The 14,057-nt window shown below is 41.8% G+C and overlaps 1 protein-coding gene across 1 annotated transcript in view; it reads left to right on the top strand.

Moving 5' to 3' along the window:
- The first annotated feature begins 12,135 nt into the window (after positions 1–12,135).
- The window catches only part of lig1 (ligase I, DNA, ATP-dependent), a 41,420-nt gene continuing 39,498 nt past the window's right edge, over positions 12,136–14,057 (top strand). The window contains exons 1-3 of the mRNA XM_041056147.1: positions 12,136–12,271; positions 12,911–12,979; positions 13,812–13,992. Coding sequence (XP_040912081.1) covers positions 12,255–12,271; positions 12,911–12,979; positions 13,812–13,992 — 267 coding nt within the window. The 5' untranslated portion in view covers positions 12,136–12,254. The remainder of the gene's footprint in view (positions 12,272–12,910; positions 12,980–13,811; positions 13,993–14,057) is intronic.

Genomic DNA, 14,057 nt, shown 5'->3' with positions numbered 1-14,057 from the left:
TCCAACCAAATCAGACCGTTTGACTGTTTTAAGCTACTCCACGGCCGCACACACTCGTTCCGAATGTCTGTCTCACTCACAGAGCCCCTCTTGCACCCTGTCAGTGAATATTGCAGCAGTAAAAAAGGCAGCGACTTGCTAAAGCCTTGATCCCTCTTACTTCTAACAGGATTTGACCCTTAAGACCTGGAGCATGACCCTCATCTGCTGCAATTCCATCATCCTGTTTAACATACACTCTCGCTATTGTCCTCCTGACACACACACACACACACACACACACACACACACACATTTGGAGGACCTAGCACAAACACATGGACACATTTCAGGGCCTGAAACCACCATCCTCCACACACACACACACACACACACACACACACACACACACACACACACACACACACACACACACACACACACACACACACACATACATGCACCCACTGTACTGTATGATGTAACGCCGCTTAATTTTACGCATAACACACAACCTGATGGATCCAGTTAAATGTAAATTGCATACAAGCGCTCCTGGCACTACAAAGAAAGAGGAGAGAAATAAGGAGATGACAGGGGATGGAGAGAAGGATGATGATGGAGCAGTGGTGGTAGTGCGAGGGGGTGGGATAACTCGCTTCGGGAGGATGATACGATTGAGTGAGTGAGAAAGAGAGATGAAGGGGAAAGAGAGAGGCAGGGACGACGAGAGGATGTAGGGAGACGGAGGAGAGGAGAGATTGAGCAGGCAGCTAAGCACCAGATTAAACTCCAGGGTCGTCAGCTGTAAAACAAACAGTTCTTTTAGTGGGGATCAAATCCAGACTTAACCCCCACCCACCACCACCACCACCGCCCCTACTCCCTCCCTCCTCATCCTCATCCTCATCCTCATCCTCACAAACACACACACAGTTTGCCACAGAGGAGATAATGCCACTCTCTGAAGGAGAGGAGAAAAAAAAGGGGATGACAATCTTGGTGGAAAGCAAATTCCCGTCTGAGGGCCCGTTTTTGTGTGCCGCTACCTAAATTGCCCCTGAGGGAATGTGAAGTCTTATTATACCCAGGCAGAAGTCCTTCATTATATTTGGGTTTTTTTTTTCTGCACTGCTTCTGTTGGTGATAGACTGGGACAGAGATGCTGAAGAGTAAATAAGGCGGGGGAGAGGGTTTTCTTCTTACAATTCTGTGTTTATATTACATCTTTACAGTAATATTCCCCTGACAACGCTGCTCGCCTCAATATTCGTCCCATTTGTTTAAATCTCTCTCTCTGTCATCTGGTTCTGGATGCTGCCTGGGCGGCTCCATCAGTCCAAAGGCTCAATTTCCAGACTGTCAGCTTTTATACTCACTGTGAAGACTCTTCCTTTGTTGTGGATGTGGGTGTTGTGTGTGTGTGTGTCTATGTGTGTACAATGATATGTCTGTAAATCCATGAGGAGCAGCAGTGGGTTTTTTTTTTGTGTGTGTGTGTGTGTGTAACTTCTTGTGCTTCAACCAATTTGAGATTTTGGTGGTTGAGTGGGAACGTTTTTGGAAACTCGGGATGTTTTTGCCAGTCCTTGCTGCTTCAAAGGGAAGGTTTAGGACTGAAGCACCTGAAAACTTTTGACAAAACAATCTACACACAAGGCTCATGCTCTGGGGCGCAGACTTTCACGTTTCTAGAGCTTTTACCTACATGGCATGGCCTTCATCAGCAGGTTGCTTAATAGTTATGGAACTATGGATTAACAACTTTACAGCTGAGCACGGAAGGAACTGGAAGCTCAGCCTGAAAATGTGTTGTTTTTGTTTTCTTTTTGATATTAATTTGAGATTAAATTATTGGGTCAGTTGACAGAAAATTTATGGGCAACAATTAATGAATCGTTTCAGTCGTTTTTCACGCAAAAATGCCAAACGTTCAATGGCAGCAGCTGCTCAGATGCAATTATTTGTTTCTTTGACTAACTGGGACGTTGGGATGGATGTTTTTCTCTATTTTATGACATTTTATGTACAAAGCAACTTCTTGATGAATCAGGAAAATAACTGAAAGAACAATTAACGATGAAAACATAATTTTACTGCAGCCACAAGTTAAACCACTCCAAGTCAGTAAAAACCAGATTTTCAGGGGTGTTAAGTTGCTCTTTAAAGTCAGGTTTTGAGTTGGGGATGTAGCTGTGATGGCTAAAGGACCATTTCAGTGTTTTTGGTTTTAGCTTTTCCGAAACTTGCTGTGTATTTTCATATTTTCATCCTTATGAAACTGGTGGGAGCTGAGCAATCCATCACAGTGAACATCCAATCTGCATTTTTGTTTTTCTCAGCATTCCATGGTAATGCAGTTTAAGTGCAATATTTACACTGTTACCTCAAAACAATAATATAACTGTTAAATGAATGCAAACCTAACATTTACTGTGATGGATTACACAGTGAGGGCAAGTTTCATGAGTCTGCTAACTAGTTTTCACACCCTATGGAAATGAATGGAAACCAGTGACATGTGCAGCATGGAAACACTGCAGCATTGTAAAGTTTTCTTAATGTAAAGTAAATGGGCTGAAGCATGCACTGCTTCACTGCTACGCTCTGTTAAGGTTAAAGTGAGAATACAGGGAAGGAATGTTATCAGCGAGGGTTCTCACAAGTGCATAAGTATAAATATATAAATATATATGTGTGTGTGTGTGTGTGTGTGTGTTTGGTTTCAGGCTTTCTGTGTGTGACCCAGGGTCCCCGGGCTGCTAAAAGCACAACATTCAACTCAATTAGCGGCATGCATAATTGATAGCTGTCTGGGAGAGTATTTGTATTTACACTGGAATTAAAAGCCTCCGGTGTCAGCTATCACATCGGAGGGACGATAAGTGTGTGTGTGTGTGTGTGTGTGTGTGTGTGTGTGTGTGTGTGTGTGTGTGTGTGTGTGTGTGTGTGTGTGTGTGTGTGTGTGTGTGTGTGTGTGTGTGTGTGTGTGTGTGTGAGCAAGGCGGGAATGTATATGGATGCACGTACATCATAAGCCTAAATGGATTGCTGCTGGAAGCTTTTCTTCCTGTCTCCTTTTCTGCTGCAGAGAAAACTAAATCACTGCTAATCCACCTACAAACAGCGACACAGCGACACACACACTTAGAGTAAAGTACTGAATTAACCTGTAACCCACTTCTCACTGAAAAACTCTGCAAAACACACATTTAGATTCCATTCAGCTGTGCAGTTCTTATTCTCACCTGTTTTCCAATCTGGGCTGATTAATACTTTGAAATTCACAGTATTAGTACTGATCCAATAACAGAGTTTTGCTAATAATACCAGAACAACAGCCTAGTTTTTGTGATACTATACTGCAAAAAATGTATATAAACATGTCTCTTTACAAAGAAAATCTCAAATGTTAAAGGAATAGTTTGAGATTTTGGGAAATATGCTACTTTGGTTTCTTGCTAAGACTGAGTCTTAAAGCAGTCGTGTAACTTTGCTTAAATAAATGTTCATGGTTTTGTAGACAAAAGCAATTGACATAGTAGAAATAGTCTTAACTAGTAACAGTGTTTATATATGTATACGTGTGTGTGTGTAGAGTAAATATCCACTTCATTTTGAATTTAAAAGTATTATGACTTTATAGCTGTCAGTTGTTCCGTTGTCTTTCTTCTGGGGATACAGGCTGTAGGAATTCATCCTCAGACACAAGCACTTGAGACTGGAGGACTTGAGGGACAGTCAGCAGGACGTCAGCTCGAGCAAAGTGTGTCTCGGCCTCTAACAGCCTCCTGAGCCTGTGCGGCAGGGTATTGAACAGCCTGTTGACCTTGGAGAAAGTCACTCCTTGTCGAGTGAAAAGCAGCTGTAGTGGAGTAAAGTGTGGCTCTGGTATTGAGTTCATCACTTATTTGATTCAGCAAAGGAAAAACCTCCAGTCACCTTCACTCCACTCAATCATATCTCCCCCCTGCCACCCCCACCACCCCCGGCTCACACTAATACGCTCCGATCCTGACGCGGAAGAAAAGTAACTTCACCTTTTTCTTTTTTCCTTGCGCTTCTTTTCAGGTCAAAGACTTTACTCTCTCACTTGTAATGATGACCATCTAAGCTTCTTTTACCGTTGCCCTTTTCACTTTGGGAAATGGCAGCCGTTGACCTCGACCCATCTCGGCTCACAAACAGCACCCAGAGAGATGTTCTGATTAAATGATTCATTGCTTAGTCAAAAAATATAAAAGAAAAAATGAAAAATGCCCTTGATCATTTCCTAGAGTCAGAATTCATGTCATTAAATTGCTTGTTTTTGACCAACAGTTAAAAATCCCCAAATATCCAATTTGCAATGATTTAAAACAAGGAAAAGCAGCAAATTCTCACAGATTTTTTTCTTGATTAATGATTTAAATGATAAACAGAGATGGAAAAATTAGTGGATCAATCAATTAGTAGATTGACAAAATTAATCCGCCACTATTTTGTGTATTGATTCATTGTTTCCGTCATTTTTCATGCAAAAATGCCAAACCCTCTCTCATTTCACTGCCTTTTCTCAAAAACTGGAACCATGTAATCAGCATTAGATCATTTAGTTTTGACCTAGTCTCCCTAATTCTGGGAGGTGAGGGAGAGGGGGAGGGATGTTACACGAGAGGGGAGGGGGGTTGGGGGGGTGGGGGGGCGTGTGGTTAGGGGTGAGATGAGATAGAGGGTTTAAGATTCGGTCCATCCATCCTTCAGCGCTCCCAGACTTGAAGTGGGGCCGACAGACAAGCTGATCATTGTTATTCATTTAACGAAGCCTTTTCCACTCCTGCTCCAATCAAGGTAACAGGACCAATTGAATTATTATTACTCTTACACAGGAGCCTTTAATCAGCCCACTCTTTGTAAACGAGATGATTGTTGGGAGAATTCTTGTTAGTGATTAGTTAAATTAGGCCTGAAACTCTGCTTTTAAAACTCACCTCTCTGTCAACCCTTTGTGCTCAACTGGCATGATGATTTCAACTTATTCTGTTTTTTTTTTTAATGCAGCATTCAGTGTTATTCAGGCTATCTTTGGATTGATGGTGCCGTTAGATTTGCATGTTTAAGCACTTAGCTGATGCTCTTATCCAGTAGAATGAGCTTTAATTTGCAGTTAAGCAACAAAACAACCAATAAAAAAAAGATAGGGAGGAAAATAAATGTCAAAGTTTGCATTAAATTAGAAAGAAAACACTGTGGTGTTTTTCTTTGCGCTCCTATCGGAGCATGACAGTATTTTTTTATCCTTTTCTCTTGTTTTAATTTGTTGTCTGTCTATGTCTTTTGGGGAGAAAAAGAGTATTTGGAACTTGTTTTGTCAATATGACGCCCTATAAGTGAAATACTTCGGCTCAGCTTTCCTGGTTTCCAAATAATGTCCCTGTGACCCTGCGGTGATCGTGTGTGAGTGTGGTGCTGCACCGGAGAAATAAAATAAGAGCTAAAAGGGACACATCGTTTCTATTTCTTTCTTTCTTTCTTTTTTTTTTGTTGCTCCAAGATAAGAGGATATTACAGCTCGTGGAAGAGGGCTTATAGAAAAGGAGACATCATTCAATTGGGGAAAAGGGTTATGTGAAGTGCTTCCTGAAGAGATGAGTTTTCAGCCTTCCAGGGAAGATGGTGGGTGTCTCCGCCGCTTCGAATTGCCAGGGAAGGTCACTGCGTCTGTTGTGGGTGGACAACGTGCGTGTTTATGGGATGAAATTACAGAAAAATGTAGAAAATACTAAACAGTCTCTGCGGGGAAAATGATGCTTTCACACATTTATTTTACTCCAAAAGTCTCGGATTTGCTGTAATTGAATCAACTATTGCGTTAGTAAATGTAATTCCAAGCACATTATGAGCTGACAGAGATCTATAAACCTTATATTTGCTTACAATTATACTGATATTGATGCAGTACACAGTCTGGAGATCGTCTTTGCTCTGGGTTTAGATTTGTCATCAAATTAATATGTGTGAAGATGATTTAATCGAATAAGTGATACTGGGAGCAGAAGCTGCAGCAATCAGTTACAGTACATCTGTGCTTTGATGTGATGGCAAATTAAACACCACATGACAGCTAATTAATATTTCTTTAAAGCAGTCCCCCCCCCCCCCCCCCCCCCCCCCCCCCCCCCCCTCCTGTCTCACCTCTCTGACTTCACTGTGATGAACAAACCACAAACCCTGTGTTTTCAGATGCAGTGCAGCTGCAGCTCCTCGGTCGGACACCTCTCATCGCCTTACTGGAGTAGAAGTAAGACTGTGCGTTCCTCTGTGTGTGTATATGAGTATTCATCTTGGTTATTTACATGTGTGTGGGTTGGCATTTGTGTGGGAGAGTTTTCCTCTTTATGTAAGAGTTATTATATATTCATTCTTTGCCGTGTGTGTCTGCCTGTGTTGCAGCAGCAGGATAAAAATAGATAAAATCATGAGAAAACAAAGCAACAATAAACATGTCAGCTGTGACAAATGCTGCAGTCTCCCTCCTGACAAACCAGCAACCAGTAATCTAAGTTGCCCTGGACTGACCTGTGAGTTTTAGCGCCCCCTTTAGCACAATTGTTGTCATTTTCATGTACTTAAATTTACTTAAATTAGAAGAGTGGTGTGCACAACATTGTACGGAGGACCAGAGGCGATTAAGATTTTTAATTCTATTTATTTTCATTTAAAATGAAGTTTTCCTTACCACAAGAAACTTTTGTTTGTCTTGGTTCTTGATCTAAACAGTCTCAACATGACAAATGATGAGTTTGTTTACTCATGGATAGCTGGAGGAGAAGAATTTTTTCAACAGCATACAAGATTTTTTTTTTTTATGTGAAATTCCAGGTTTGTTTCATCAGAAAACCACAGAAGCAGGATGTGAGCTGCATTTTAAACTCAATAAATTTTTAAATGTCATGTCTAAATAAGGAACTAACAGAAATCTCTTCTGCTGTGAGAAACTCACGCCTTTGAAACACATAATCGTGTTGTGAACTCAACATAATGAGCTTGAAATTGTTTTCTCATAATGAAGGAGTGATTAGTTTGCGCTCACAGGAATGCAAAGCTTCATGAACACAAGAAAAAAATAATGGATAAATAATTACGTACGCACTCTGTGCACCCTTCTACGGCCCCAGATAATGTTTTACACCACATGTCTTGTTGAAACAAATGTTCAGTGATTCCTCCCCTGCATGAAACAAATGGACGTACAGACAGTAATTCATGAACGTTCAAACACAATATGAAGTGCATCATTCTCTCAATACTGAAAATACATACATACATGAAAACAAAAAACATGAGGTGAGTCCCAAACTTAGTCCCAAGGTTAGACCTTTTAAAAAGGGGTCATGAATATATATCAACCATCTAACGTCACGCTCTAGGATCACACAGTGTAAATCAGTTATTTTAAAAAAGCCGTAGCACTGAGGAGCCCTGAAGAAGCTTTTAAAGTACTGACCATGAACTGTAATCTCTCCTTCCCACTTTCATTTTCCACTGACTCTCTAATAAAGACATAAAAAAATACTCATAATAAAAGTTCAAAGTTTTGGGAAATACACTATTTCAGTTTCTTGCCAAGAGTCAGATGAAAAGGTCGATACCGCTCTCAGTGAGCCTGGCTTTGTCTGAAGGTAACTGAATCCACCTGCCAGCTCCTCTAATGCTCACTAATTAACATGTTACGCCTTGTTTGCTGAGTTTCCATCATATTTACCTCACAGACGTGAGAGTGTTATCGATCTTCTCATTGAAGTCTCACCGAAAAGGTGCAGCCAGTGCTTTTCCCCAAATGTCAGACTGAACCACTGAAATGCCACAACGCAGAGATACCTGCCCACCTCAGGATTCACCTAATTCTGATCAGTGGTTTTGATACAGCATGAATACAACTGACGAATGATGAATACATAAACTTAAAGATACTTAATACACATCACATCACTTTGAATTCATAAACAAGTAGCTTATCAGAAGGTGGGATCCATCCACCTGGTCTTGTTCACATTTGTTCACATTTTCAGCGTGAGTCGAAAAATCGCAAACAAATATCGCAAAAATGTTTTTACACATAGCTGAGGTGGGAAAGTTGATGTAGCGGTAAAAACAAAATGCCACAAAGTGCAGTGGAACCGAATAAAATCGAATAAATCGTGACGTACATGAAGCACGTGACTTTAAAGTTCACTGAAGCTTCTGTTCTACTGAACAGACGAAAAGCAGCGCGGGACAAAAACAGAGCTGTGTGGAACAACGAGAACGCCATGTTCCGAAAATGAATACATGAAACAAGTTTCCGCTATGTTTTCTATGTTTTTTTTTTTTTTTCAGCATTCAAAGTTTGACTGGTGTGGTTTTTAAGGAGGTCATCTTGTTGTGCTCTCTTGTTCTGCAGTGGTTTAACAGACTGCTGTTTGTACACTAAATTGTCTCTTGGGGACATTAAAGATTTGCTCTACTCTACTTCACGCTAGTACCCGACTGGAAAATTAGTGCCGCCGGCTGTTTACCTCTACGATCCAGCTCCTAATGTTCACATAACAGTAGTGGATGGTGCATTAATTCGCATTTTCTTTCGTTATTTACTTGAAATTCTGTTAAATTTTGCCAATAATTTTCACAATACCTCCTAATTCCTCTCTCCAGCAGTGCTGTTCCCAGACTGGGCCTACAAGCCGGCCTGGTCTCCGGGCTCCAGACAGGTGCAGCTGTGGCACTTTCTGCTGGAGCTGCTGGGGCGGGGCGAGGGCGGGGCCATCGGCTGGGGAGGGGAGTGGGGCGAGTTCGTCATCCGGGACCCCGAGAGGCTGGCCAGACTGTGGGGGGAGAGGAAGGGAAAGCCGCACATGAACTATGACAAGCTCAGCCGGGCGCTCAGGTAATGCAAACTTGATGTATTCGTTGTGACATGTACACATGTTTTCTATGTACACACACATAAACAACTACGGGTTACAGCTCTTTGGCTGTGGATGTGTCTAATCCTCGCTCTCTGTGCAGCTTCTCCCTCAGGCTGATGCTGTAAATAAAATGTACTCCTCGCCAGCATATGTTGTCAAATTAAAATTTAAAAATCTAAAATGCCCACACACACCATTTGGGAAGCACTTTTATCTGAAGTGCCCCAGAGGACCGTGAGTGCATACCATAGACACACACACACATCCAGCTCAGACACACGCAGCCCGTACGTGTCTGACACTGAAAACATTTCGCTTCCAGATACTACTACAACAAACGCATCCTGCACAAGACCAAAGGAAAAAGGTTCACCTACAAGTTCAACTTCAGCAAACTCATCCTGGTGAATTATCCAGGATACCCACCGCCGCCCGCACATCAGGTCATTACCACGTCTTTACATCTCACGTCACAACTTAAAGGACTTCACTGTGTGGGAAACTGGCCTCTTGCTTACGTTTTTAAAAACTAAAATTTATTTTTTTTTTTTAAAAATATATTTTTTACTGTCAATCCAAACAACTTGTATTTGTCCGGTTTCCTGAAACATGGGTGTAGTCCTTTAAAAAGAGTTTTATTCCACAACAGAAAAAATTATTACCTCAACGCTATTATATAATATTTAAAAATGGACCCAACTTTAACAGAAACAATTACTTCAGCTTTATCATTTAATATGAATTTGACTGACTTGAATAGAAATCATTACTGAAGCTTTATCATTTAATATAAAACTGACTGATCCTCCTAATGTAAAGGGGCGTCAGTGTGTTAAACAAACCGAGGGCTTAGGTTACCCACTGTCCTTTAGGAAGCGGCATATTTTTGTTTAATTATGTGATTAAAGCTGTAAGAGCAGGGATTATTGTAGGAATGTGCTGCGTGTGTTAAGGTGGAAAAGTGCTGTGTAAGTGCGGTCCGTTTAAAAACATACTGTCAGTTTTGGCGAATTGAAATCCCAGTGTGGAATAAAACTCGCATTATCATATAGTGCAATTAAGTTCTTAACATTTTCAATTTCAAATGAGGCCTCAAGTGTAGAAAATATCAGGAACACCTTCCTGCTAATGAGGTGATTCACTTCTCAATCATCCATAGCGTTTGAGTGTTCCTTCTCTCAGCAGCTGTGATTTACAGTGTATTTAGTGTAATTAGTAACAGATCCAAAAGTTCACCCGGTGTTCTTAATATTTTGTGCACACAGTGTCCGACTGTACTGCACTGAAAGATCCATGTTCTCATTTCAACCATCCTTCCATCTTCCATCTCATCCTCCATCCACCCTCCCCTCCCTCCCTCCCCCCCAGCTGGTACAGGGCGGTCCTCTCCCCTTCCCTCTCCTCCCCGCTGAGAGTGGACTTCCTCTGTGTGGAGGAACAGGGTCAGTGATGGACAGAGGTAAGAGCACACCAGTCAGAGGTCCAGACGACCAGGTCCAAACAAGTCTCCTGTGGCACCTGTTGCAATTGGCAAAGGCATTAAAGGATAAGGATGGTTTTTATTACTAAGCTACTCAAACCAGAGGAAGATTTCTATTTGTTGGAGGAAAACACCGAGTAAAACATAATCACTTTTCAGTTTTCCATCCTCCTCATGTTCACTCAGTTTCACATATCTCACGTTTAAATGCTCGTATGCTGCAGATTTCTAATCTCCTTTTAGTCCAAGTCACAAAGAAACAGCATCTGGATGTCGACGATGGGAAATCTGATTTAAAAATTGTAATACTGTTTATTATTTTGAATTTTTTAAAAACTCCTTTACAGTTTGTGAATGATGTGACTCTCTCTCTCTCTCTCTGTGTGTGTGTTCCCTGACAGCAGCCCAGCCTGCGCCTCACCCCTTCTTTCTCCCCTGCTGCCTCCCTAAGCCCATCCCGACACCCCGGGCTCTCCACAGCCCCTTCCCCTTCATCTCTGCCCCTGCACGTCCGGGGGCCAGCCTGAGGGAGCTGAGGGAGTCGGGCCACCCACCTCTCGCCTCGGCTCTCCACGTGAGCGCTAATGGCTGGCCGCACAAGAGCCCCGCGGGCTGGGATCTGAGCCACATCGGTCGAAGCCTGTTTGGTGGAGTGAAGCAGACTGAAATTCAAGGAGAAGAGAGGAGAGCGGGATGTGACGCACACTTGGGGGATAGAGAGTGAAGAAGAGGAACAAACCGCAACAGACAGACTGCTTTCCCTCCTCAAAACACTCAAACACACTATTTTTGTGTGTGTTTTTGAGCTCATTGTAGTTTACTGTTCGCTGCCTGTGATCTATAATACACATACTTTGTATTTATTGAGTTGGACAGTGCTTTTCTTCTGTCAGCACTTCACACCACAGTAGGGGAATTGCACTTGTAAACAATTAACGACATGGCACTTCAGTTTGAGCAAATAAAGCAGTGCACTCAACTTACATTATTCAGCTGTTTGTCTTGCATTTGCCCCCCACCCCCACTAATCCACATCAGGATTCATGAAAATAATAAGAGCGCCATAAATGATGCATTTTAACAGACACTGTGAAATTTTCATGAAAGCAGCCTGCGTCTTTTCTCTGCAGCATCAGGACCAGGCGCCGGTGCCTGCAGGTACCACTCCGACACGGCAGGGGGCAGTAGCAGCTTTGTTTTCCCGCAAAGTTTCCACAGCACAGCTTTTTCCCGGAAGAGAGTCAGCTCTGAGATGTGCAAAGAAAGGAAGAGGTGCCACTCTGGCCAGTTTTTGGGTAACATCGTCCTCAGTCGACTCACTTGGGAAGCCGTACAACTATATTTTCCACAATTACATATATTTACTTCTGAGACATACACTGTATTATCACACTTCACTTCTATAGGAATTATACAGTACGCATCCAGTATTGTTTTAGGTGATTTCTTAGATTTTTTTCAGGATTAAATGACAACATTTCACAACACCTAGCTTAATTTAGCTTTCACGTGTTTTTACTGTTTTAAAGGTATTAAACGTTTTTGTCAAGAATAACATGTTTGCTATTACTGCCATTTTGTTCCTTATTGTGCACCAGGTCCGTCTAGAAGCGTTAGGTTATGCCGAAACTTATTCAGGGAGGCACACACGAGTAACTGTAAAACGGGTCAGATTTTAGCTCACGAGTGGCTCATCATCTTTTTTAACGATCTTCGACTGAGATGTCATTTTTGGCGCCGAATATTCCAACTAGTTTGTCATTCTCCAGCGCGGGACTTTGTGTTTTGTAGGTGGATGTTGGACCTGTGCTTTAGTTTAAATATTATTTTGAATTCATTATCAGGCGAAGGAAGAGTTTGAGGACAACATGCAGCGGAGCATCGCGTAAGTAAAGCAACGACAGCGGCTGATGAAGGTTTCTGTTTAGCTTGCTAGGAACAAATGTTAGCTCGGTGACATTCGAAGCTGCATTAGCATTAACTAACCGAGCTCAGTGTGCTATAAGTTGTGTCTAGGGGGTCTTTAAAGTGTCTGCAAGTGGACTTAGCCTGTAAAGTGTTTCTGGGTTTTGGTGTTTTGGTGTTAACTCCACCGCCTGTAAGTTAGCGTTAGCATAAATTAGTCTGCAGCGTCTGTTTTGGTCAAAACTCTTGTCGGATTAAAGTCCAGGCGGAACAGAGCCAACGATGTCGGTTTCCAGTGTCTGTTACCGGAACCCGGTTTGTTTTAGCACAAATGTAAAGCTTTTTAGAGCAACTTTGTTGTCCAAACAGCTAGCTTAACCCCGCGTATGCATCTGCATGAGGCTTGTTTTGTTACCAAACTATGATTTAACGCTAACCACCCATTTCCAGTAACTACCACTGCTTTGGATTAGTTACACACAACTCGCCCGTGTCGTATTTTTGCCAACTGATTCTACTTGATTGGAGTTAAACTCAACTTTTTTGACCATGAAGTCTGCTAACGACCGTCAGGCCATTAGCTGTTATCTGCCTGTAACTGCCTGCCCTCTTCCATCAGATCCTTCTTTCAGCCCAAGAGCAAAGATAAGGATATTCAGAAGAAAACCACGGATGAATCAGCGAAAAAGTAAGATTATCCTTCTTTATAATCACACAGAATGGGACGTTATTGTTTTATGAACGGATTATTATACCCGTCAGAGGGAGAGATGTACAGAGCTCCTCCATCCTCTAACTATAAAACCTCAGGGACCTCCCTGACTGAACCCACTGATTACAGTGTATTGCTGATTTGTTTAAACCTTATATTTTTTAAGAATGAATATTACATTTATAACTGTCAGAGTAAATAAATGAGTTATCATTACCTGTATGAATACTTTAAAATACCTGCATCTGATCCAAGACAGAAATATTGATTTCAGAGATCGGTTAAATACTGACTGCTAGCTCAGACGTGAGTAAACCACAGAAGTGCATTAGCTAAAACACATCTTTTGTAATGAAACCCCACTGACAGTTTGAGTATGTGCAATTATCTTTGGATCACTCTGAGCCTGAGATCTGTTGCCTAGTGAAACTTTTTGTGTCCTGTAGTTATTATCCAAAGACATGATGAAAAGCGATAACTTCAGTGTCTCATCTCTGAGCTGCTTTGATGATAACTTACTCATTATCTCTATACTGTATCATCTTTAAAGTGTGTCTTAAAGCTCACTTTAATACACTTGTCTTTATGTAATGATCTTTTCATGCTTGCGTTTTGGCTGCTCTTTGATGACACTTGATTTAATGTCTCAGTTGTGTTTTTTTCTTATTGCTTTTTCTACTGACTTTATCCTATTTTAAATACAGCACCTTGTTTCTGTGCTTTTAGACAGGGCCATATCAACGAGGCTTTTGGCTTTATTTATTCAAATTACATGATGTCTTAACGGTGTGTCTGTGCCCATCTCCAGACCTGTTAAGAGCCCTCTCAAGGTGCAGAACGGTGTCCAGGAAACCGAGTCACCCATCAAGAAGGTCGCCAAGCGCAGCCGTCAAATCCTGGACAGCGACGACGACGAGGCACCAGTTGTTAAAGAGCAAGTTGCCGCCAAAGGACAAGGAGACAAAGCAGCCCCCAGTAAAACAGAAAAGGTAAAAAGCAGCTTACACTTCCTAATTCAACACATCAGCTGGAATTTCTCAGCAAAGTTGGTGCA

The sequence above is a fragment of the Toxotes jaculatrix genome, chromosome 14 (assembly GCF_017976425.1).
Source record: "Toxotes jaculatrix isolate fToxJac2 chromosome 14, fToxJac2.pri, whole genome shotgun sequence".
In the NCBI taxonomy this organism is placed as follows: domain Eukaryota; kingdom Metazoa; phylum Chordata; class Actinopteri; family Toxotidae; genus Toxotes; species Toxotes jaculatrix.
Note: the sequence above shows the minus strand (reverse complement) of the source record. Positions and strands in the feature narration are given on the sequence as shown.